A 25,995-nucleotide genomic window follows, 5' to 3' on the forward strand; every position below is an offset into this window, starting at 1 on the left:
CTCAGTATGAATCAATAACGACATGGTTTGTCAACCATTAGAATAGTTTCCGGGTTTTTACGAGGGTAGGAGGGGGCAGAGATCCCCCTGGCTAACTGATCCAAACCCACTCACTCTGTCTTGGAAGCAGGCTGGAAATATGAGCTTCAGGGATTACTCCTCGTAGGCTTTCAAGAGGTAAAGAGTTAACATTAGCCTTGCAGAATGTGAAACAAAGCACTAAGAGGTGGACTGACAGTGAAATCCCTTATTGAGACTATATGAAACAGATTAAAAAACAACCAGTCGGCAGTGAGGACAGAAAAAAAAATATCAGCCAATCACATGAGTGCAACTCAGTGACTTTGAATGTTTTGGAATTGTTGTCAGGCAGGCTGGTCTGGAGGGTCTAGTGGGGTTTTCCCACATGAACATTGCTAGGGATTCCTGAAAATGGTCGAAAAAGTAGAAAATATCCAGTGAGCGGAAGTTCTCTGTGTGAAAACGCCAGAGGTCAGAGGAGAATGACCAGATTGGTCCTTCCCTTTATGACAGTGCATCGATCTTCCAGTGGCTGCTTCCAGCAAGGCAACACAACACGAACCACAGACCATCTCAAACTGGCTTCTCGAACACTAAGTTCTCTGAAGTCAAATGGCCTCCACAGTCACCAGATCTCAGAGCACTTTTGGGATGTGGCAGAACGGGAGATTCACATCATGGATGTGCAGCGACTGTGTGATGCTCTCATGTCAACATGGACCAAAATCTCTGAGGATTGTCTCCAGCACATTGTTGAATCCCTGCCACAAATAATTAAAGCAGCTCTGAAGGTAAAACGGGTCTGACTTGGTACTACCAAGGTGTAGTAAGGGCTAAATGCTCATGCAATTCTTCTGATCAAATAATTGTTTAAACCTAAAAATAACTAACAGCTTCTGAAAAGAGAGGATTTAATCTACTTTTTATTCTATTTTTGTGTGTGATGAGCACTTTTAACATTTTACAGACTACATAACCAAACAATTGGTTTACGATATAGTTGACTGAGTAATTTATGGTAAAAAGATTTATTAAATGCAGCTTTTGAGCAATCCTAAAGCAGATTTTATGCTCTGCACTTGCTCAGAGGTCACAAAGACTAATCAGATACTGTGGGTGAATCTGAAGGAAGACTCTGTGCCGTAAATTAGAGAAACTGTTCCAGCACACAAAACATTCTGCATTAGCATCAGCAGTGATATTATCACATATCAGACTTTGTTCTTTTTACACATAATGGTAGGGCGGAGAGACGGTTAACGGATGTAAACAGCAGGATGTGAGAGAGAATAACAGCAGGCATGAAGTCCAGCAAGGCTGTTTACCCTCCACCCACGTATAAACAAACACAAAGACAAAAAACATCTGAACTTTGCAAAAGTTGCAGCGGATCCATTTCAAAATAAAGGTTTCCAGAGGTTAACATCCATTTCCTGTCTAACACAGCGGCCTCAGACCTCATTAATGTTTCAGGCTGAATTATTTAAAAAAAAAAAAAAAAAAGCCTTAATGTCAGCAGTTAAATGGAGACGCGACAGGAAATGTGTTCAAAATGGGAATCTCTGAGGTCCCGGAATGGAAAACATCCTGAGTCAAAGTTCAGAGCTGTGAGTCAGCTGCTCTCTGAAGCATGCAGTGATGGTACTGGAAATGCGTGTGTGCAGCACGGAGGCGGCACAAACAGACCCACAAGAAGACAAATGGAAAAACCGTTTCAGGGTCTCCTGACGAGTAAAACCCAACCCATCCCCTCCCCCCGCCAACCCCTCTGCCTGTCTCTAACAGCTTCCCAAAAAGTTCCAACTTCAACCCCCACAAACACAGACTGACACACACTTTCCACTCTTTCCCTGTCATACTGACCTATCATCTGTGCAACCCCCACTCTTCCCCCACCGACCGTCCAGATGTTACACAATGACTTCAGCGGAGAGCAGGCAATGATATCAGCCTGTATTTATTTAGCCTGTTTTTACAGTGGAACCTATGAGAACAACAAATGTCATAAACAGACCAAGAGTGAACCGATTCTGCCTGATAATCTGCATCTTATTCTTCTGTCATGAAGCTCTGCTGTTGCCCAAAACCCTGTCTTTGCTGAAGCAAACACTAGGTATTAATCCACAGCTGAAAACAGTCCCCGACAAATCCTTTATATCTACCACACAGACTATTTTTTACTAAAAGCTTCTTATTAATAATAAAAAATATACTGCTTTTCAAGAAAACAGCGACCAACTGCAGTAAAAATACAAGACTTTTTGTTTTTGTGAAAACAGTTAATACTGTAAAGGTCTGATGCTTTTGAGGAAAAACCTATTAGCAGCAAGCTGTACTTTACATTTTTAAACCATAATACAGCGTAATAATAACTTTGGACTCATGAGATAGTCAGAGTTTAAACGTTAAAGTAATGGACCAAAAATTGTGACTTTCACTGTTGTGGCTACGCCTCAGAGCGGTGTTTAGGTTTAGCTAGCAAAAGTACATTATAACGAAAAGTCTTAGTGATCAATTGCATGCTGTCATTGTTCGCTTCCACGTTAGTTATAAAAAATTTGCAAAAATTAAAAACTCAGCGAAACAACAAGTGGCTCAGTGTTCCAACATTTGGAAGAAGGGACTGCTCTCACAGCTTGTCCCCCTGACCAGGACGACAGGTCAGGGGGGAGATATCATCACCCCCACCCGACATTGGGTACCAAGCCCCAAGAAAATATATATTTTTTTTTTTTTCACAGGTCAAAATATTGGTACGATAATAAAATCATTGTGTTGTCTGTCTCTAGTCAGACGCAGCAGGGAGGCAGTGTTTCTGTTAAACACAAGCACAGCTGGCCCTCATCTTGTGTGCATTTCCTTCTTAAAAACTGGGTCAGCACGCTCCTAACTTTTTCCATCTCTGCACTGCTAACACTGACCATTACACTCACACCTCTCCATCTGAACTCCTTCACCCTTACTCACACATACTTTGAGTTCTTCCAGCTCTCTCGAGCCTCTGATTTTCTCCCAACAACACAAACTTCTTCAACACTGTGTTGATGTGCGAACATTTAGGGATTCATTTGAAGATAATCTCTCCTAAAGCTCAGTTTATCCGGTTTGTTGCTGGATTCGGGGTAAAATCTGGGCCAGCGCTGGTCTTGCTGTGCACCCTATAGTGAACCGTCCTGGGCGCGTTGCTGATCTTGATTCCCCTGTTAGCAAAGTTTTCCTGGGGTGGATCCTTTCCAAGCAGACGCATGCTTCAATGAAAAGTCATGCAGGCTGACGCACACTTGCACCCATGTGGTGAACTCTGCATGGATGACTGGGCCTGTTAGCGTCTCATGTTATTGAAAGATTCAGGTTATAAAAAGGTGTGCTCTGTCAGAAGAGCAGAACATCTGGTTTAAAAAGGATGCTAAAATCTAATATTTGGGTAATGAAAACACAATAAGGATGAAATTTGCTCAATGTCATGCATAAATGGAGTCTGTGGATCCCGACAGATATACGGATCTTCAGTAGTTTGTGATACTTTCTCCTCAGTCTCTCCACACTTGCACTGAGTAATGTGCTAAAACTAAAAATGGACTAAATATTTAGCTTGTGTTCCACTTTCAAAACGAGCACAAACCAGGCTGCTTGGTGCAGTTTGCACACACCCTAAAGTGAAGCCACATCTGGCGTCCTCACACTCACATGCAATAACTTTCTGTGTCACTAACATGTGCTGCAGCTCACCAAGAATGACTGAAGTAAAACAAAAAAAATTGTGTGTTTAAGGCCTAAAGACAACACGGGGATGGATGCTAGGGCAAAATGTGTGTGGCAAGTGGTTGGATTGTGTTGCTAGAGTGAAACTGGTTACAAAGAGGTACAGGATGCAGCTTAAAACCTTCTTGCGATTGCTTTGGTTACTAGCAAGATGCTGTGGTCACAACAGTTTGCATGAAAAAATGCCAACTTGTCTGCAAACACTCGCCAACCCTTTGTTGAGCTGTAGTGAAAGCAAAAAGAGTGCAACACAAATCAGAAACAGAGAACGGTGGGCCTTCAAAGTAAAGGTTTTACCTTCTGAAACACGCTGGTAAGTAAAAGTACCACAACCTTTACTTTGAAGGTGAAAGCTCTCCCTTTCCAGTTTGTGACAACTGTTTTCAAGTTTCAGTGCAGCTCGACGAGCAGTTAGCAAGTGTTTATGTGGGTGACTTTAATGTAAACTACAGCATCGTGCTAGCATCCAAAGTGATCACAATGAGAATTTTGGTGCTGCACCCTCAACAGCTTCAGCTCCCCGGTAACCGGTCATTGAATACTCCATTTTTCCCAAGTGACCAGGAGGTTGTAGGGGGTACCCAAGCAGTCCTCATCAGTAGTTTACATTATGGCTGGGAGTCAATGAGTGGGAATACCAAAAAATGTGGGAAATATGGGATAAAACATCAGATCCAGCAATGTAGAATATATTCAATTTGAAAGAATTAGGGATTCGAAATGATTACAACAGAAATTTTAAACAGAATTCAGAGGTGGAAAAAGCTAAAATGCATTTGAATTTGTCTGAGATAGGTTTTTATATCTTTCTGCTTTTGCAGACTCATGTTGTATAACCGGCAACTGTTCGTTTGGTAATACTTTATAATGTCTAAAACAAAATGTCAAAGACTGACAGATTTGGCATGTTGCAGAGTGCTTTTCTGTGGAAATTTTGCAGAAGTTTGTGTTGAACGCTTCGTTCAACACAAACTTTCTGCAGAAAAAAAATCTGCATTTTGAGTCAGATTACAGCGATACTGCTAAACATAATAGTCCATTTAGAGGAGATTCGTGGAAAATTATGAGAAAATGCATTAATATGTGAAAGAATGAAAGGTTAGGAAACAAATCAGACTGATTAAGTCACTTTACATACAGAAAGACGAGTCAGGAACAGCCGCAGAGATGTTTCTGGCATTTCCAACAGGAGCTGACTCGTCTAGCAGGAGTGACAGGGGGAGGAGGAGGAAGGTGGTGGATAATGGGTAGAAAGAGGAGTGAAATGCTAACTCGACAGCAGATGGACAGATTAGCATCTTAAACAGGTCTGGATTGGACTTTTGTTGAGTCACAAGGCAGGTTACCAGCTACTAAGAAACAAACATCAAAGCTGAGCGTTTCTTGGTGCTCACACTGTTTAATACCCAGTTTACAGGCTTTACACGCTTTGATGTTTAATACATGAAATAGTGGAGCTCAAGCAAAAGCCCCAAAGTCTCACTACAAGCTGCTAAAGCTACTGAAGTTCTGTTTATTCAGCGAATTTAAAGTTTCTAACATGGACAAAATCCTGTAGAGCAGCTCTGAAAACTCGCCTGAAACTCTTACGTTTAAAGAATTTAAAAAAACCCAAACATGCTTCTAAAGAGTAAAAAACCAGAGGTCAGTTATCTGTATTTCACCAACAGCGGCTTCGACATAAAACCGCCTCAAGGCTCATTTAAGGGCTGGGTGTATAAAGTACTCAGAGGGACATTGAACCCACACCCTGCTAACCACACACTGCCATTTAAAACCTTTTATGGTGCCTAAAGCTGAGGGGAGAGGGGGCAGAGAGATAGAGGATGGAGCGAGAAAAAAGAGAGGGAAAGGTAGAAGGAGACAGAAATACAGACAGAGGGATAAATTTAGCTTTGCCTCAAAGAACGAAGGCTCCTGTGGATTTTCCATAATGATCCCTCCCCACGCTGATTACTACCTTCGCTTTGCTCTCAAATGGCTGCACGCCTGCAGCAAGCTCAAGTCTGAGTCCACTTTCAAAGTCAAAAGAAAAGTTGCATCAGATTTGACAAAGGAAAAAAAAGTGTTGCTCATCCTCTGTGTGTGTGTGCACCATCTGCAGACCACTGTCACTTTTAAAGGCCAAAACAGTGACATGATTAACGAGATGCAGGAGAGAGAAAAGTCAGAGAGTTTATTCTCAGTGTAGAAGCATTCAAACCTAAAAGTTCAGTCGGATTCTTTAAAAACTTTTCAGTGAGTGCAGTCCAGCTTCGGCATGAAATAAATGTGCATTTAAATATTTTAAAGCAGGAAACTTTGAATCACTCTGCAGCCATGCTCGTCTGTCAGTTTGGGGTGACAAACATACGGTCTAGGGACAAGAATCGGCCCACCAGAGTTCAATCCTACTCCCTGGATGGATTTGAAAAATGCAAAGAAGGAACAAATAAACTTTGGATTTTTCAACCATCCTACTCACAAAGGCCTTTAGACTAGTCTGCAACTTCCTGGCAACCACCAATCGTGGGGAGAGTTGTGTATTCGACCGGCTGCTGGAGGTGTCGGGTAGTGACTAGGTGAGACTCCTTGCAGGCTGCCGTTGTCACTAGGGATACTCGTATCGATATTGAACCGTTCGATACAGTGCTTTCGGTTCGGTACGCATATGAATCGAACAATACAAATTTTTAAATTAATTTTATCAACTTTTCTTCTGATGATGCTGTCTGTGTTGAGAGCTCAGTGGATCTGCGTTCGACTACTCCGCCTAGGCTGCACTGTCGAGCGCAGATCCACTGAGCGCAGCGCAAGCTAGCAAGACAGAGCTAAGCTCGTTGCAACATGGCAAATTGAACCTCCCCCACCCTCATTCAGATCTGTACTTTGGAACTATTTTGGTCTTCATGTGAAGCATGACCCTGAAGGTAAGCGTGTCATGGACAAAAGTAAAACAGTATGTCGGATGTGCCACGCAATGCTCAATTACATTGGTAGGAACTAGTGCGTTAGTGCAGTTTGCTCGTTAACGTGTTGATGCCGTCCAGCCCCACGCACGGGGCGATCCGCGGTAATCGTTAACGGAGATTTGCCGTGTTGTGGCATTAACGTCATTTCAGATTAATGCTGACAGCACTAGTGGGAACAAAATGAATATGACTGCACATTTACTCCGACATCATCCTAGTGCAAAGACAAGTGGAAGCAGACAAAAACAACAAGCACGCATGCTACAACCTTTACCCGAGTCATATAGACAGCCGTTAGCACATGATTCTCCTTATGGGGACCTGATATGTTTAATATGCTGCTGAGAATATAGCCCAGAAGAAGCGTATAGTATAGCTTTTATTTTGGAAGAGCCATTTCTCTGTAATAAACTCTCTTTTCCAAAGATGAGGGATTTCTCGATCAGATAGATTTATTTTTTTATTACTTTGTTGTTTCAGCAACATTAAATTTAAAAACTGTACTTCTGAGTTAAAATATATATTTATAATTTTAATAAATGACAAATTAAAAAAGCATGAACATTTTTTTGTATCGAACCAAACCGAACCGTGAATTTTGTGTATCGTTGCACCCCTAGTGGTCACCTTTAGCTGGTACGAAAGATGCCGACTTGTCTGCAAACACTTGCTGACTACTACTACTGAATGCAAAAAAGTGCAACGCAGACCAGAAATGTTGACTGTCCTCCACACAACAGAAAATAAGTGTTTATTTTGTCTTTGTATCCCAGTAAATACACAAACTCATGATTATGAGAGACTCTCCTGTTTTTACAGCAGGTCCACAGTAACAAGGCCAGTTTACTTAGCAAGTTAAGACTGAGTTTAGATTTGGATTTAAACCTGAAGAGCTGCACTGACTGGCTTAACTGACTTACCACAAAAGCATTTCTTTATAATTGCATTGCTGAAATTGTGCATACTTTATTACAGAGATCTAAATATGATAGGTTTGTAGGCTGAGTCATGAACTAACGTGGGTTTGACACTCCTGGTCTGTATACTTTTGGTGCGATTGTTCCGCTTGACTTGTGGTGCTCAAAGAACCAATAAAAAAGGTCCTTTTCATGAATTTTGACCTGGTTGCTTAGAAAATACTTCCTTAATGAAAATGCTTACATCGAGGTCTGTGGCTTCTCTTTTTTTCTCCCTCTACTGTCCCCCAAAGCAGCTCTTCAGCAGGTCAGCTGAAGAGGGATACTATAAATATTTGCATCCTATCAGACAGTCCTGAGCCTTAGATGTATTTCAGTAGCAGGAGAACAGATCCAAAAAGAAACTGAGGCTATGTGGCATTAACAGGGTCATGACCTTTGAGAAGGCAACCATCTCCAAAACTGGGACACTTACAGTAAAACTACACAGCTGGATAAGCAGCAGCGTGGGCCAGAAAACTCTAAAGAGTTGATTTTTCAGATGAACTCACTCGCTAAAGTAAAATGTTCTTTATTCAGACAGTTGTCTTCTAATCACTGAGTGAAATCTGACTGTGGTAACTTATCATGTTATTGTGGAGATTCAGGAAGTGTGACAGACTCAAAACAAAGTCAAAGGAAGTAATAAAACCCACATTCAGCCTTTCAAATACACATTTACAGAAATCCATATCAAACACATCCATTTCATCCCCGTTTACCTGCTAGTATTAGTCCTACTTGTCTCAACCTGTGGCTCAGTGGTACTCGAAGTCATTGGCCAGTTTAGGTATTCAGAGTCAAAGTCAGACTCAGACTAAGAGTAAACACAGAATTTGGCCCCTTCAATCTGCTATTTTATTTAATTGTCAGGATTTACCTGACTCTGAGGAAGCGTGTGGGTTTAAGTTTAGGCAGGAACCAGAATTCAGGACCAGACGGTAAAAACTGAACCTGAGAGAGGACTGCAGAGGTTCTGTACAGCTGCTGCTATGTCACTTACTAGTTTTCTTAAATATTAGCGAAACCCAGGCCCAAAAGTTCAAGTAACTCCTAATTTATCAGAGCTGCAGTCATTTTCTTTTTAGAAATGATGAATTGTTTTAATCATTTTAAGTAACAGTGAAAATGTTGCTCCAGTTTCAGCTTCTCTGATGTGACGATGTGCTGTTTTCCTTTTCCTTAAATGACAGTAAACTGAAAATGTTCAGGTTTTTAAAACTAGGGTCATCTCTGGTTCCTTTGATAAGAAATCAGTTGATTATTAAAAACCTGTGCAGATGAACTATTAACAAAAAGATATTACAAACTTTCTGCGCTGTCAAGCATCTACAGTTTAAATTTATTGCATTCGTTTGCATATTTATCTAAACTTACGACTTCCATTCATAACCCGGAACCGGATTGTCAAACATGCTTCATTGCCCGGGTCTGAGTTTGTAAATAAATCAGACTGCGTCACTGGATCTTTGCGTCATCATTTTGTTCCTGTGCGAAAGTCACAGTCGTCTCTGCGAACAACCTGAAGATCCGGCACCACGCCTGTGCTAATAACAGCTTCTTCGAGCTTTGTTCTCACACTCAGGTATGCTCCTTCAGCACAGACTTGAGTTACAGGTGAACAAATCTGAAGAGGCGTGCCTGGTTGTGACACGCAACGTGAACAATTCGAGCTTAAATCTGAATCCTTGTATTGTAAAATTATCCTTCGGTGATTCTAAGAATAAAATACTGCTGTGAATGTGTGTGTGTGTGCGCACTTTTGTTTGTGCATTTGTGTGTGTCCCTATGCCCTGAATGAGCATCTCTCTCCGCGCTCTGACACTCATGTTACAGCACACACTCGGACCATTCAGAGAGAGACGGAGCGAGACCACCGGCGAGCAGGATGCCCTGCCCCGACGGAGAACAGGCTCTGCAGTGTGAGCACACGGGTCAAGCTGTTCCCCCTCTGCTGGAATAAAACACCTCTGTCCCAAAAGTGTGCCGAGCCGCTACCAGCCCATCACATGTGTTCATTAAAGTGCTGGGTTACAGCTGGAGTTACGCTCATGGATAGCACCCAGAGATTATCTGTAGCTATGTTGAGTGTTATGTAAGGAAAGCTGTAGCGCGTGTGTGGAGCAAACGCACACTTTTCCCCTGCATGTCAGTCTCTTGTGCTCACTGCAAGGGCAGCGAGTTCAGCATGTGCTCGGCTTCCTGCCAGACTCTGAAATGGAATTTAAATCAGAGGTTTCTTCCTGACTCCTTTTCCTGAAGCCTCTGACAAAGATATGATCTTACCGTCACTTTCTGTCTCTTCTCCACTTGCTGCAGGTCTTAGCTACAGGTGTATGTGTGAAGAGTGATTTGTTTTTCCTTCTTTGTTTAAGATTGTCTAACGTGTTTTTCCTTATTTTCTGTCGTATTTGTACTGTTGATTTGGCTTCAAACCACTCTAAACGCCTTCTTTTGTCCACTCTTGACTCTAGCATGATATCAGTGAGAGTGCATATCCCTAATATGACCTCAGCAGTCAATCAGAAGAAAACTGGCTTAAATGGATGTGTGACAGTGGCGGCACTAAGATAAATGCTTATTCGCGAAAATGACTCAAGCAAAAATACTCAAGTACACAAAATACAGAACTGAAAATAAAAGAACAGACCCCATCACTCCTGCACACAAGCAGCACTCACAGGCAAACAGACACACAAAGTGAGTCTCTGGATCCATTTTTCTGTTTCTGTTTGCTGTCTTGGATTTTTTTTGTGTGTGTTGGCAGTGGTTTTCTATCTCTTGGTGGTTGTTCCATCTGACTACTGTGGTCAGTGTGCATTTCTTTCTGCTTTCCTCCCATGAGTTTCTGACTCTGTGAACATGCTGATGCTTTACAAATACTTTGCATTATTTTGTTATTGCTTTCACATCAAACTCTGGACAACGTCCCTAAACTCACAAGACTGTTACCTGCTCTTTTTACACATCAGCTTAATCAGATGTTTCAGGATCTTTGTATTAGAGAGCTGGCAGGTCAAAGGGCATTTAACGTCTGACCAGATTGATTCTGACATGCGTCTAGACAACTTCAAGGCGGTCCTGCCTTGAAGTTGTCGTGCGTGCATGAAAATGGCCACCGTGGTTGTTTTGGGAGTGACCTTTGAATAAAAATGAAAACCATCACATGGGACGCAGAATCTAGTCCAGGCCACCCTGACCCTTGGGCCTGTGCCCAGCAGTCCCAGTGTGTGATTCATTCATGTCTCCACATGCAAAAACATCTGGTATTTCACAAGAAAAAGGAGCAGAGATAAGATAAAAGTGAGACAGAAAACAAGTCTAACACAAGTAATGATCCCACAACACTCAGAGTCATTAAATGATCATTAAGGAGGTTAGAGCAGGACAGATTAGCGCCACTAACGTCTCTTTCAGGTGTAAATCTACTGAATATTCTGTGAAATGACTCCAAACTATATGTTTTAGCTAGATCTTACTCAAGCACGCAAACACTTCCAAATTCTTTTATCATAAGGTTTTGTCATTCATGTGTCGCTTTGAGTCTCTTTCAACAACAAATAAATACGTAAATGAAAACCCACAATTTCCCTTAATACCAAGGAGACAGACAAAGACACAAGTTCAGACAGAATTTAGCAACTAACCAGAAACATTTGGTAGTGACCAAAAATTAAGCTAAAAAAGGACGATTATTGGACTATTTGAAAGGTGAAGCAAAACTGGATCTCTTTTCCACACCTGGCAGTAAAAGGCGTCAAGTGGATTGTCATGACGAAAAAATGGTACCACAGGTACAAAAGTCACCGTCTCTTCAAAAACTCAATTTTTAAAGAGTAAAAATATGAATACACAAGATTTTAAAATGTTTCAATAACTAAATAATTTACACTGGTTTAAATTCTTTCAGAAAACTGCACAAGACTTGAATAACGTCTTAAAACAGACAGACAGACAAGCCTAAAATATGTATTGTTACTCTACTACAGTGTCACTAAAGGAATTTCACGGGTGAGTGGAAATAAAAGGCTAAAAAGAAAGAGGGAAAAAAAAAATAGCGCCTCCACCTTTAAACCAAGCAGGTGTTATCGTTCAAAAACCTGAGAAACCTGAACATGATAAAAGCTTTCAAACAGCGACGGGATGACATGGGAGGAAACGACACGTGCTACCGACGGAGAAGCTTTACGCTGTCGAGAGGAATTCTAGCGAATGGCAACAAACCTCCCTCCCCAGGGGTGGAGGGGGGAGAAAGTGCGAGAGAGACCCGACCCACGACCTGAAGAGAGGAACAAAGACTCCAGTCTGCTTCTCAAGCAGCCGGAGATTCAAACACTGCAGGCTTGTTGGTTTCTGCAATCATGCATCCCCCACTGCCACACACACACATGCTATTCATGCCTTACTAAATATAGTGTCCAGTGACCTAACAGGAGCACCTTGCCTCTTAACACAACCTGGGCTGTGTGTGTGTGTATGTTGGTGAAGTTTCACCACAAAGAAACTAAAGTGAAAAGTGTGTTTAGTGTTAAAGATTAACCGATTTGTAAGGCTGATTCTGCTAAAAGTCACAAAACATAAAAAATTTGTTCTTTTAATTTTTATTCTAGATTTTAGAAACAGGTTTAAGGAGATTCAGAGGGGGCACATTTTGCTGATTTGACGTCTGAATGAACATCAAAAAAGTTTCAGACTTTTGCTCAGCTGTCTTCAGTCTGAGAAGTTCAACCAACTTTAGCCACAAAGTGGGAGATTACAAAGTTTCTGCCAATCAGCAGGCGATGGTGCAAAAGAAGAGGGCTGCACGAGTATATCACCATGCAGTGGCTGGTTTATGTACTTGTTGCTGTAGCAAAACAAAGTAGAATTAGCCACACCTTATAATCTGTGAATTCAGGTGTGTTCAGTCCCATCGGAACAGGTACGACATCAAAATTAAGCAACAAGTCAGTTTGGGAGGTTCCTCGATATTCCACGATCAACTCCAGGTGTTTTTATTACAAAGGTTTCAGGAATACCAGCAACTCCAGCACGAAGCGTCAGACCACGTAAAGTCAGAGTGTGGTCGTCACCAACGCTCTGCTGACTCAGTAACTGCAGGGCTCCAAACCTCCTCTGACGTTAACATCAGCACAGAAGCTGAAGGCTGGGAGCTTCACGGCCTCCATGGCTGAGCAGCTCCCAGAGGTGTAACGTGGAGGTGTCCCAGTACTTCTATATATAGTCAATATATAGTTTAGGTAAACGCAATGTGACCTATGGCCAGCAGGGGGCAATGCCGTAGGTTGGAAAAAAGAAAAAGATTTCTTTAACAGCTAGCTAGGTGATGTCATATTAGCAAAATACTTATTTTACACCACCTGTGGAGGGCACTCTGAAATGAGAAGGGTAGAAGAAGTATGAACCTTATTAACAAACGTTTAAAGCACTTTATAATCAGATCTAACTGATTATGTACATGAAGTTTGAATAAATTTACATGCGGCTGCAGAAATAACTGCCCAGGCATGTTGCCAAGATGGCTGTCAAGTGGCAGGACTTGCCTCTGGAACAAATTGCCCGCATTTTCCAGTGATCTGCAGTATATAAATCAGTAGATATAACATATGCAAAACAGAAATACATCAGAAATGCTTACATGCAAATGGAATGGAACCAATATTTCCATTAAGGTGGTAATGATATGCATCTTTCTCTAAAGATTTAGCTCATACTCAAAGCCGCTAACGGCGGGAAAAAGCTGCAAGCGCATCGTGAAGTCGTGGTGGTGAATGATTCAGCAAAACAATGGCTGTTTTTACACATCCAGTGGTGGGTTGTTACCAACGCTGACTTTCACTTAACTTTTGCTCCATTTTTGGCCTCCCTCTAACCGACTGCTTCTTTTGGTAAATGTTTTTGATCGGAAGGCTCACAGAAATGCAAACGGCTGCATAATTTACTGCATTTTTCTGTATTTTCATTTTTCAAAGATCACAGCTACAGCTCTCGGGTCTGCAGGTACATGAGAGGAACTGTAGCCTCGGGTCGTGTTTAAAGGCCCTTCATTCACAGCATGAATGTGCTCTGAAGCTTTAACACAAGTCTTTACCTGTCTGCGGGAGGCTGTCTGCGTTTGTGTGAGCCTGCTTTACTCACTCAAATCTCATCACACAGCCACAACATAGAGCAGGAACACCACTTCTTTCACTTTTGGGGGGGAGGGGGGCGGGCAAGGCAGCATGATGCAAATGATTAAATTACAGATTTGTAACGTGGCTTAAAGTTGGGGGGAAAAGGGCTCAGAGAAGTTAATATTAAGTCAATGCAATGTCTTCAGAAAGGATAGAAACAAAAGTCAGGCTCATTAGGCGCCTGTGGTGTCTGATTCCCGTCCTGTAAGTGAGCTGGATTTCCCCCTGCAAATGTAGACGCTCCCCCCTTCCTTCTCCACACACACATATATGCATATTTGACACACAAACACCTCTCAGTCTCGCTTTCTCCATCTCACTCGCTCGCCTCTTGGCCCACAGTGTTCCCCGAGAAGTCACACAGCTGGGAGACACCCTTCAAGTTACATAACTGCAGGCCTCATCTTACTGAGGCCAGACGCAGCACTCATGTTTCTCTCTTTTTTCTACTTTAGTCTGCTGCACTTTTCTCCGCACTGCAACGCCGTTGTTTGTGACTAACACCTTCTGTGGGCACATAAAAGCAGAAGCTTGTGTTTAAGCAAATAAACTGAACTGAAGCCGATGTAATGTTGACTGCGTGCGAATAAATTCTTTAAATATCCCCACTTTGCATGGATGTTTTTTGTAAATCAGATACCTGACCAATATAATAACAGCAGCTATAACGAGTTCATGGTCCGACTCCAGGTTTTATCATCTACAGGACATGAAGCAGCAGCTCACTTTAACACACTTTATAAATATTTAAAGGATACTGTTAGGTAGAGAGCCAGCTCCAAAAAATCCAGCATTAGTAAAGCACTAAAAGTAAAGTTATTACTCATTTAAATCTACTTGTTGCAGGGATGGTGGCTCGATGCTCGGCGTCTCCAGATGCTGAAGGATTCTTGATAATAGCACTGGTAGCTCCAAAGCCACTGGTGTACGAGTGTGGTTGTCTGAATGAAAAGTACTAAAAATATCTGCGTGTGCATCTATACTAAAGAAAGAAATACTACATAAATGAGGACCTGGAAGTATATATATATATGTATATTTTTAAAAGCAATTGCTTTGATTTGATTGGAAAAATAAGGATTTTCAGGAAAGCAGCTTTAAATAAAACCACCAGATACCTGTAATGAGGTCCACATTATTCATCTCTGAAGTATGAAAGAGTAGAAGCACACAGTAGTGTAAATATACTTGTGTAGAGTGCTTTAAACTTTGTGTCTTAGTGAGTCATCTGAGTAAAACCTTGCAGACTGATTTGTTTGAAAAATGTAAAAATGAGTCAGAGGAGCATCCTGGACCCCAAGGCTCAACATCTGAATGGAGAGCAGGGTACCACACACACACACACACACACACACACACACACACAGACACACACATCCCCCCCCCCCCTCCTCCTCTCTACTAATACCTCATCTAGGTGAGATAAGGGTGATCATCCCCCGCTGAGCAGCATCGATCATTTACACCCCAGCTAATCGATCACTTACTGTGGTGTTGAGCACACAGTCGATTTCTCCGGCCTCGGACAGCTCGCTGAGGTTCCTGTCCCAGTGAAGAAACGACTCACTGCTATCCAGGATCTCCATGATTTCCTCCACACAGACTCTCTGTGGCCTTGTTGTTTTTTCCCCTCCTCCTCCAGCAGCAGCAACAGCAGCACAAACACAGCGGGGCTCTGTTGCAGTGCAGTCTGGAACAGTCAGGCTGGAAACCTCAAACTCCACCGGAAAGTTCTCCACAACTTTTTGGAGTGAAGGCAAAGAAATAAAAACACAGTCGAAACGCGTCCAGTCGGTTCAGATACAGAGAGATAAATGTGAGAGAGGGCTGAAGCAGACGCATTCAAGCTGAGAGCTGTTGTTGTTGTTGTTGTTTATCATCTCTCCTCTCTGGATCAGGGTCCACAGAGTGTTTCCACCAGCCTCCCCTTCCTTTTCTTACCTCCTCCTCTCAGACACTGGAATGTGTGGGAGGAGTCACACACAGTGAGACGGAGGAGCAATAAAGAAAAAACAAAAACAAAAAACAAACTCAAGTCTTAATCTCAGCCTTTAGTACGACTGATAAAGAGCATCAAACATCACAACATATTAAAAAAACAGAACATGTAAAAGCTCCGTCATTAATTTTTGACACTAGTTTGAAAATAGTCAGGTTAACTAAGCGGAGCTTCCGGTCTCTAATTTCAAAATAAAAAACCTAATAGTGATTGCAGAGCTTTTTTTTCTCGTTGTTGGCAAAGAAAAAATGTCAGTAATTTATCAACAACGACAGCAACAATATTGTTTTAATAATGATGATAATAATGATAACACATGCAAAGATATTGATTGCATACAAAATATTTGCTTTTGTTAGTTGTGATGTAAAAAAAAATACTACTACTAGTACCATGTTGTAACAATAATAATAATAAATTAATAATAATAATAATAATAGTCAAGTTTAGACATTTGTATAATTATTATCTAAAGCTTATTTAGAGTTTCTTTAAAAAACAAAAAAACTTATTATTATAGCATCAAAGCCTTTACATTGTATAATCAACTTATCCAGCCGCCACCACAACAACAAAAAAGGTTAAGTCTTCAGCTTAGATTTAAAGATTGCATGGTTATCTCAGCAATTTGCCTACATTTAAATATAAAACCAACAACGTCTTGTCAAAGGGCTTTCGGGGTTTTGGAAAAACTTTAGTTAAATTCTGTTTCCCAAAAGTTCTTTCTGTTCATCAGGCCGTAGCGTTTTCAGTGGGAGAAACGTTCTCTCCTGAGAACGTTTTGGGGATTTACTTACCTGGATAATTGAGCATGCATCAAGAAATTCTTTGCACACATACATTTCATTGGAACATTTTCAAAGATTATATGTATGTATCTGAAACTACTGCTGTACAATTGTTGCTGTTACAATTGTGAAGGGTGTCTCCTCTAATCCAGTATATTTCTTAGACATTGTACAAACTATTAACTCTGAATGTTTTTTATGTAGTGTGGCCATTCCAGCATGCAAATATTACCCAATGTTTAGATGATTGTAAATTTAAACTTAAATTAATTTATCCCTGGGCTATCTCTTAAAAATGTAACAAAAATAAAATAAAAAATGTTTTAATTACAATATTAGAAATAATTAGAGTAGTGTGATTGCTTTAAAGATTGGTGTTGCTTGAGATCTAATGATTAAGTATGATGCATTTTTTTCTAACTTCTTGCATGAAAATGAATATTATAGTGTTTTTCTTATTAAAAGAAAAAATATCAATTGTATATTTCTAGTCCGTGAGTTATGAAGGAAAATGAAACTAAGCAAAGTTACAAACTAAAGTCAAGCTTGTCTTTCAAAAAAACTTTTATTTTTTTAAATAACCCGAAGCTACTTCCGGTATCACTGTGGTTGATTGGCCTTGAATCCACAGGGTTCTCCCGTAACTCAACCGCCCGCCCACATTCGTCTGCCTGACCAATCAGAGCTCTTTTGTATATAAAGCTCCTCAGAGCCTTTCACTGACAACCTGCGCAGCCAATCAGGAACTTCAAAAACTCGTGCGACCAATTACTTTAGGCCAAGACTACCTTCTCGTTTTAATCCCACCCCGGCTGCTACTGAAACAGCCAATAGCATTATTCTGGTTAAAACAAAAACAAAAACACGGGTTTAAAGAGTTCGCTTTAAAACAATATTTGAAAAAAATATATATACCTTAACTATAAAAATTACATTTTCAGCTTATTTCAAACGTTTTCTCTCAGGTTTTTTTTGTATATTTACCCAAGATAAAGTAATTTTTAAGTGCATTTAATAAATATTTTAAACATAAATTTTGTTTATTGTATCTTTAGGAACATATATGTATTAAAAAAACAAACAAACAAACATCTAGTATGTCCTTTCTGAACAGTTCAGTCACCGTGCAGGAAGGAAATGAAGATAAACAGATAAGTACAACTGACAAAAGAGTGACAGAGCAGAAAACAAGAGTAAATGTAACTGATAATTCCCCACATAGTAATGTGGCTATAGCTATAGATGACTCATGCAGTTAATAATGAAAACAGCAGAAATTAAAAACAGTCTTAAGGTGTCGAAATTTGCGAGACATGTGAACCTTGACCTCCAGTGAAACCGCTTTTATTTAGGAGCAGAGCTGGAAGAAAAATGCTGAAAATACTTTTATTTTTTCTTTAAAGTAAGAAAAAAAAGTTAACACGGGGTCAAATGGGACAAAACTGTTACCACATCAGAGATGTATCTTCTTTTGCAGAAGCGTCCACTCCTGAGGCTGATTGTGTAGCAAGACAAAAATGTGCAAACTGCACGCAGATTGCAACACTTGAGAGAACTCTGCTTCCAACACAGCAGCTTTCTGCTTGAGGAAGAGACAGGAAGCAGTTTAATCAAACTCCGAGAAAAAAGACCTCCCTTTGAAGCCGTTTAGTTTCAGAGACAGGCACAGAGATTCGATTACCTGCCATAAATCTGATTTTAAGACCATCTGCAACACATCAACATTTCACACGCATGGAGAAACAAACCTGTTTTCAGCTTTGTGGTGATGCATTTTACACATAATCCAGTGACTTTCTGAAAGCTTTACTTAATTTAAGAAGCGGGAGATCACGTTAGGCCATAAAAGACGACCTAACCTGTGAGTTAACCTCGGCAGCAGCTACTTGAAATGGAGATTATTGTTTCATCTTTTCTAGAAAACTCAACGATTTCAAGCATAAAGCGTGACGGAGATGCGATGAGGGAAAATAACTTGCAGGCAGAATTTAATTTAAATTTCGAAACAGGCTTGTGGGCGTCCCTGTGAAACTGGCTCACAGGGTAAATTTGTCTTACTCACCATGAAACAACTTCAGTTTATAAAGACAGTATGTCTTTACTGGCACAAGGAAACAAAATCTATAACATTACAAGTCACATTAAGTGAGAGCAGAGTGAGAGCTGCTCTTAACAGAGCTACTACTTTTCAAAGAGTCCCCAAACTCAGAGTTATGATTCAGGAGAAGTGTTTAGAGCAACTTGGATGGATTAAACAACATTAAAGTTATCTGTAACGTCTAAGTCATAATCAGTAGGTGTACATTTACTATAGCTGAGCTCTTTCTGCTCCTCCTGAAGCCTCTAAGACTTCATGTGCACCAGCAGGTGGTGCCACAGCCAAAGATGATCATAGCTTATCCTGTCCGTCCTCCCGGCTTCTTGTGAAAACAGTTCCTTTACTTCACATCCTTGAGTCTTATTTTGGTATAAAGAAGAAAATACAAAAAGTCGTCGCATTGGTGTTTGGTGGAGACGAAGACGGAGAGGAAGGTCCTTCAGGTTCTGTCTCGCACGTTATCGCTCAGGAAAATGATGTTGTCTGCAGAGAATCAAAAAGAATCAGAGAGGAGAACATCAGGGTGACATGTTGACAGAGTAGATGTGCGTCACTGGATTTAGGCTTCAGCTGGAAATCTATGCTTTAACTGAAAAAACAAACAAACAAAAAAAAAACCTGAATCCTGTGCAAAAGTCCCAGCATTTTATGTCTTTCTATTGGCTGCTACTGCATATGAAACACAGAGACACCACCACACAGTAATAAACAAGTAATAAATGCCGGCAGTGCCGACGCAAAGAGTATCCGGTGAAGTCTAAATCAGGCCCGAGTGTGTTTGTGTGGGTGTTTGACCTGACCTGCGATGATGGTGGTGGCCTGACGTCTGACTTGGTTCTTGTCCACGTATTCGCCGTAGTCCAGCTTCCCCTCTACTAGAATCCTCGACCTGAAAATGACAATGGCTCATTCACACAATGTTCTTTTATTCTGAAACTCCTAATGTGATGAACAGATTCTGGAGCTTTAAAAGACCATAAAAGCATATTTTTATATCTGAAAACAGAAGTCGTAGGAGTTACTGAGTGTAGAACTCTTACTCAAAATACCAAAGAGCAGGAGTGTTTTTACTCTGCAATACTAATAAAATGCTGCATGTCTTTATAAGATAAAGAAGCACTACAACTGATTTTACATCAGGTTGTGTTTACTTGTCACGGAGGCTGTGAGAACAACCTGTTCCTGCCTGGCAGCTCCAACGTCAGCATCTTTGACTTGATATAGCTACTCTCCCTCCTCTGCACATGTCCAAACCATCTCAGCCTCGCCTCCATCTCTAACTCTGTCATATGTACACTGTCACAAAGGTGGATGCTGATTCTTACAGTAACTACTGCAAGCTCTAAATCTACAATGCCAGACAAGTCACTGGGAGTGGGTATTCTTCATATGGCCACTTCACATAATTCCCACTCACATACCGGTCAAACCTTCTGTTTATGAAGGGCAGCCAATCAGAAGAAAGCCAGCTCATGTCTGACAGTGGATAAACACAGATAGGATTACTCTGATTACTCTGTGATTGGCTTGGGTTTGGGAACATTTAGAGAGCTGGTAAAAATAGTCATGCAGCTTTATTCCCCTTTTCCCATCCACAGCAGAGCAGTAAATCTACACATGTATTCACAGCTAAGCCCACTTTGATCTTACAGGAAACATGCAGGTCCTACCCTTTTTTGACGTACTGGTACGCCACGTCTCTCAGACCAGGTTTGAATATAGACACACGATGCCACGTCGTCTTCTGGCTGATGTCACCTGGAATTAGAAAACAGCAGCAGGCGAATCAGATTAATTGGTATTCAGACTCTCCAAAGAAACAAGAGCGCTTGAAATACCTTTAAAAACCGAGCTAAGCCGAAGAGAACATGAGAAAAACAGTCAATCCTCTTATTTGGAGTGTTATTCATTCTAATATTTAAACACTTTAACAGCTGCCTGCACGGCTTTTCTATCACAGTGAGCTATGAAACACGTCTCATCAGTTGTATTTATGATTTCTAATGACGATCATGAATGAACCATAAAGGCTGGAGTGTCTGATGATGACTGAGCCCAGTGCAGAGGCACATGAAGAGCAGCTGTCTAGACTCAAAACCTTGAAATCCAGCAGTAGTGATGAATAACAATCTGTTAACGTTCGCCGACGCCCTCTAGTGGCAAATGCAAGCAGTTGCATCCAACTTTGACTGATAAAACAGTGATGTCACAACAACATGAATATCCCACCTTCAATAGAAGCTCCACAGTTAATCGTATATTTTGTTAAAGTCTATTAGTTTCCTAAATAATTTCCTCCTTCTTGTTACTGAAACATCATCCAGATAGTTTATTATATCTCCTTTATTTGCACCCTCTCATCAGCTCACTCAACTTTATCAGTGCATTTTTAACATACTTATTTTAGCATTTAAACCTTTTAAAAGAACACCTGACTTTTATTTCATTCTAGCTTCAAAACTTAAGCTAGAATGCAGAGAATGTGTCTGCTACTCAGTGACTAACACAGAAACACCCACACTGAAATGCTTGTGTTTAATTCAGGGACGCAGGCAAAGAAAAATGAGACCTTGAAGTGCAAGCAGCCCTCACCCTGTAGAAAATGCATGATATGAAAAACATCTAGCAGCAAAAACAGCAGGTAATATCAGTTCATGTTGATCTGCTGATACGGATCAAAATCATGCAGTGCGGTAGGTAAATATGACTGAGCAACAGTAAAATGAAACAAAGCTGACCAAATCATCACAAACCCTGTTGAATGTTGGTGCTTTCAATGTGTAAAACCAGACGGAACCAAATCAGAATAAAAAGAGGGGTGTTGGTTACTTTAGTAAATCTGAGCTGAAAGATCAAGAAATGTCACATTCCAGAGGAGGACGTTTCAGTTTATTCACAATTAAAATACGATAATATATCCCAAGATTACCCTAAAGATCCTAACATATAAACAGCACTAATCCAACACATCGACATCAAGGATGTCAAAGTCATATTACAATGTGGGACACAAACAGCCCACTTTGATCTTAAGTGAAAATGCCCTTCTCTCTCAAATTTAACTATTTAATCCATGAGATATATCAATATAAGATAAATAGGTCAGTGTCACCAGTATGTTCTAGTTTTTCTACATGATAAAGAAATGCTGCTGTAGTAACTAGGGATGGGTATCGTTTAGGTTTTATCCGATACCGGTGCCAAACTGGTACTTTTGAAACGGTGCCGGTGCATAAACGGTGATCAAACCGGTGCTTAAAGAATGGAGAACACAAAATTGGACCAAAAACCTCTCATGTTCAGCTGTTTTTTTTTTTGTAAAAAGATAACAATGTTGACCTTTTCTGCAGCTATAGGGCATATATGATATCACTCTTGGCTGGAAGCAGTGCTTAAACAATGGAAAAAAAACACAAACTTTGTCCAAAAACCTCTCATGTTTAACTGTTTTCCACTTTTTCTTTGGTCATTTTAGCCTTTTTGGCCAGGGTGAAGGGAGTATCTGCCATCAAACAAGAAGACAGCTGCATGTAACTACGACAGTGTTTGCTAGTTCACCTTACATTCATTAATGTAATAACGTGGTTAGCCTACTCAACGTAAATTATACACGAACAACATGAAGCTATTCACGCAGAGAAGAACGGCTGCTGCTGCCATCATCATCCGTCACCACCACACCCGCAGTAGATGCGCTCGGTGTGAGATCTCGCAGCAAGCTATCAAATACGGCGCTTTTTAAAAAAAAAATAAAAAAAAATGCTATGCGTCGCCAGGTGTTTCATCGGATTTGAGGTGTTACCTCCTTTGCATAGTATCAGCTTAAAGCACTTGTTGCAGGCTGCTGAGTTTGCATCTTTTTCTGTGAAGTACAGCCAGACTTTTGACCGCTTCGCCTTGGGCATTTTTAATCTGTAGCTCTGCTCTATAAGGGCCCGCCTACTATCCTCGGAAACGTAAAATGATTGGCTAGAATTCAAAGTGTGTGACATCTCAGGAAAAAAAAGCACCGAAATAAAGCACCGAAATGTGCGCTGCTTTTCGGTCTGGTTACTACCGTTTATGTCAGAACCGGTGCCATCATGGCACCGGATACCGGTACCCATCCCTAGTAGTAGCTGATGAAAAAAAATCTGCCCACATGGGTTTTTGGAAGTAAATCGTAAGAAACAAATGTGTAAAATTAGACAAAAATTTCTGGTAGATCACTGCTCAGACTGAAAGTTTCTGTTAATTTATAGGAATATTTTAGTGGATCACTTAATTTTTTATCTATTGCTTAGTTACTTTGGTGTAGTATGAATGGCAGTTAATGCAGGACAAGCTGTGAAAGACCTCAAAACGCAGTAAAAAACCTAAACTTTTGCCCTGGTTCACATTTCCTTAAGATGTGCAGTCTGATTGGAGTCTTTCTTGGGCCAATTCTGGCCTCCTGGCCTTAATTTTTACACATGAGAATAATAGTATGAACATCAGTTGGAGGTGTATTGTAAGTTTTTAGTAGATCTTTTGTTGGGTCTAAAGACTACATTACACTGCTACCTGATGGGCTCATTTCTCCCTCTCCAGAGCGCCACATCTCATTGGTCGCTAATGAGAAGATGGTAACCGGGTTTCGGCCCTCCACCTGTCTCATCACTGGGTCCTGGCCGACCCGACCTAACAGCTGCACCCGGTTTATCGCTGAAACAGATACAGACAGCATATTTATTACAGTTAGCCCAGCGTTTATGAAAATCCCCTTTGAATTAATGTGTAATAACTAGACACAGTCCCAGTCCTCCATGATGAGAAAACACTGCAGCGACCTGATGTTCTGATCTCAACCTAACTGAACATCTGTAAAAAGATTTGAAACCCCTCAAAGCAGAGAGAAGAGAAGCTGGAGAAGAAATTCACTTACATCTCTCCAGGATGAGGCTGGCGTCTGTACTCCTGTACCTCACCGCCTGCCGGATGATCTGAGAAGGAACAGCCAAATAGTTAAAATACTTCAAAATGTTGGCAACAAGAATTTTTTTTTTTAAATATACATTTACAATTTCTACTTTTTTCCCATTCCATCTGTTATTAATTACAATACCTACAAATCATAAATCTAATACTGATTTTATCTGGTATGGTTTTTATGGTCCAGCGACGACCATTTCCTCCTCACCTGTGCTGATGCACTTCTAAGCATCTTTCTTCTGACTGAAGACAAACACAGCAGGTGAGACTGATACAGTGCAGATCTGAAAAACACAATAGAAATAATGTGCTGCCTGCAAATATCTTCCTTAAGCTTGAAAGAAAAAAAAGATTATAGTTAACATAAATATGTTATCATTGCACTACAATATCTCCCAAAGTAGCATTTCCTTCCATCCATCCATCTTCTGCTGCTTATCCATGTCTGGGTCGTGAGGACAGCGATCTAAGCAGAATCCTCTTGATTTCTTCTGGTGCGACACTGAGGCGTTCCCAAAGCAGCCAACTGGACCACCTGGACTTGTCCAAAACACCTCAGCTGGTTCATCTTGATGTGGAGGAGCAACAGCTCTACTCTGAGCCCACACACCTTCAGACGAAGCTCATTTCATCCATTTGTACATCTAACTTCCGCTATCAGTCCACAGCAGGAATGCTGACTGACTCGTTCACAAGTGAGAGAAACTATTTAATCAGCAACAACAAACAGGATGTTTAAATGTGGCTGACTACATGCTATCTGTTTAGTTTTATTTTCATGCATTCTCTTTAACTGTAAAGTGTATTTTGGAACTTCATATGGGGCTCAAGAAGAGTTTCCAATTAAGAAGTGTGTCTAAATCACCTGATCATATCACAACTCCAAGCTTACTCATTGCAGCTGCACATTTAAAACATATTATACACCGAAGTCATGGCAATATGTGAATATGAGAAAAACTACTGTGTTTCTTCAATTTTCTCTGGCTCAATGGACATGTTTATTGAGACTCTGGAAGTCTACTAGACTGTGAGTCATAACTAAAAAGACTAAAACTAATACTGATACTAAAAAACTAAACATTTTTAAACATTAAAAGCTAAAATGAAGTGAGAAAATCAACTCTAGTAAGTAGCAAAATAAACAGAATTAAAAACAAAAAGCCAAAAGGAAATAAAAAATAATAATAATTAGAAAACAAAAAACTATAATACCTCTGAAGTGAGCCAGACCAGTGAAACACTGAAAAATCTGTAAGATTAGCAACAACTAAAAAAGTCCTGGTAGTTCCAGACTGTCCTGTAATTGTAGAACATAAAATTTTTTGTTACCTCATATCGTCTGTTTATTTTTATTTATTTTTTTATTAACACTGTGTACTCGGTATATTACACAAATACAGTTAGTAGCTTTCACTTAATTACTTTAATGTAGTACCACTGGCCATGACATAAGTCTTTAAAAGTAGAATAACAGCTAAACTTACATACAGTTAAAAGTCTAAAATGTTTGCCCGGATTGTGTTTGCCGGGCCGATTTTAGACACCATGCCTTATGTTTTACACCTTTGCTTTGTAGTAACTCCTCAACGTGACCTGGTGCATTTCAAGATAGCTATAGGCTTGCTTTTACAAGGCCCGAAGTCAAAAATGTAAAAAAATTAATTAATTAATTAATAAAAAAAAAAAAAAAAAAAGATTTATTCAGAAGCAAACTGCTATTACTTTATTTTGAAGAAACAAATATATAAGTTATTTTATAACAACTCACATCCCTTTAATGCTAGTTTGTTAATAATGCTACTTTGTTTCGGTGGTTTAGAGAGAGTTTTACTAGTAAGTTCATATTTTATGTGCAACATTGAGAGTTCAGAGTTAAGCTAGCAGAGAAATTAGCCCAGTTTATGTAGCACCGACCACCAAAGTCAGAGCTCCGGGTTCTCAGAGGAGCATCGAGGCTTGAGAGCTCTCCCGCCATAGGATGCAGACTCGAAACAAACCCCCAGAAATCAACGATTTTCTCCCCAAGCCCGGATTTACAGCGGGGGGCACCTGGAGAGGAACCCGTGTCACAAAACTGTACAAAAGCTCCTCAGTGGCCACTAAAGAGCCGCTTATAAACTTACCAGGTGCAACACTTCACAAGAATCTTCTGTAACCTCACGCTACTTCCGGTCCGTCTCCAACAAGAGTCCGACGTTCCACGTGTCGTTAAGCGTGCCGCTTTAAGGGCCTTCTTTATTTTTCGGCTGCTCCCTGTAGGGGTTGCCACTGCCTCCATCTCACTCGCTCTCCTT

At 40.6% G+C, this 25,995-nt stretch overlaps 2 protein-coding genes across 2 annotated transcripts in view; both read right to left on the minus strand.

Moving 5' to 3' along the window:
* creb3l2 (cAMP responsive element binding protein 3-like 2) overlaps positions 1 to 15,803 on the minus strand; it is a 35,380-nt gene extending 19,577 nt beyond the window's left edge. The window contains exon 1 of the mRNA XM_085137804.1: positions 15,351 to 15,803. Coding sequence (XP_084993930.1) covers positions 15,351 to 15,449 — 99 coding nt within the window. The 5' untranslated portion in view covers positions 15,450 to 15,803. The remainder of the gene's footprint in view (positions 1 to 15,350) is intronic.
* Positions 15,804 to 18,723: 2,920 nt separating this feature from the next.
* ssbp1 (single-stranded DNA binding protein 1) lies at positions 18,724 to 25,934 on the minus strand. The gene is made up of 7 exons (XM_085137805.1): positions 25,825 to 25,934; positions 23,907 to 23,982; positions 23,652 to 23,709; positions 23,291 to 23,431; positions 20,419 to 20,506; positions 19,549 to 19,637; positions 18,724 to 19,231 (listed from the first exon to the last, which is right to left on the minus strand). The coding sequence occupies exons 2-7, from the start codon at positions 23,928 to 23,930 to the stop codon at positions 19,188 to 19,190; spliced, it is 444 nt and encodes a 147-aa protein (XP_084993931.1). The 5' UTR covers positions 23,931 to 23,982; positions 25,825 to 25,934; the 3' UTR covers positions 18,724 to 19,187.
* Positions 25,935 to 25,995: the final 61 nt, after the last annotated feature.

The sequence above is a fragment of the Neolamprologus multifasciatus genome, chromosome 17, assembly GCF_963576455.1.
Source record: "Neolamprologus multifasciatus chromosome 17, fNeoMul1.2, whole genome shotgun sequence".
In the NCBI taxonomy this organism is placed as follows: Eukaryota; Metazoa; Chordata; class Actinopteri; order Cichliformes; family Cichlidae; genus Neolamprologus; species Neolamprologus multifasciatus.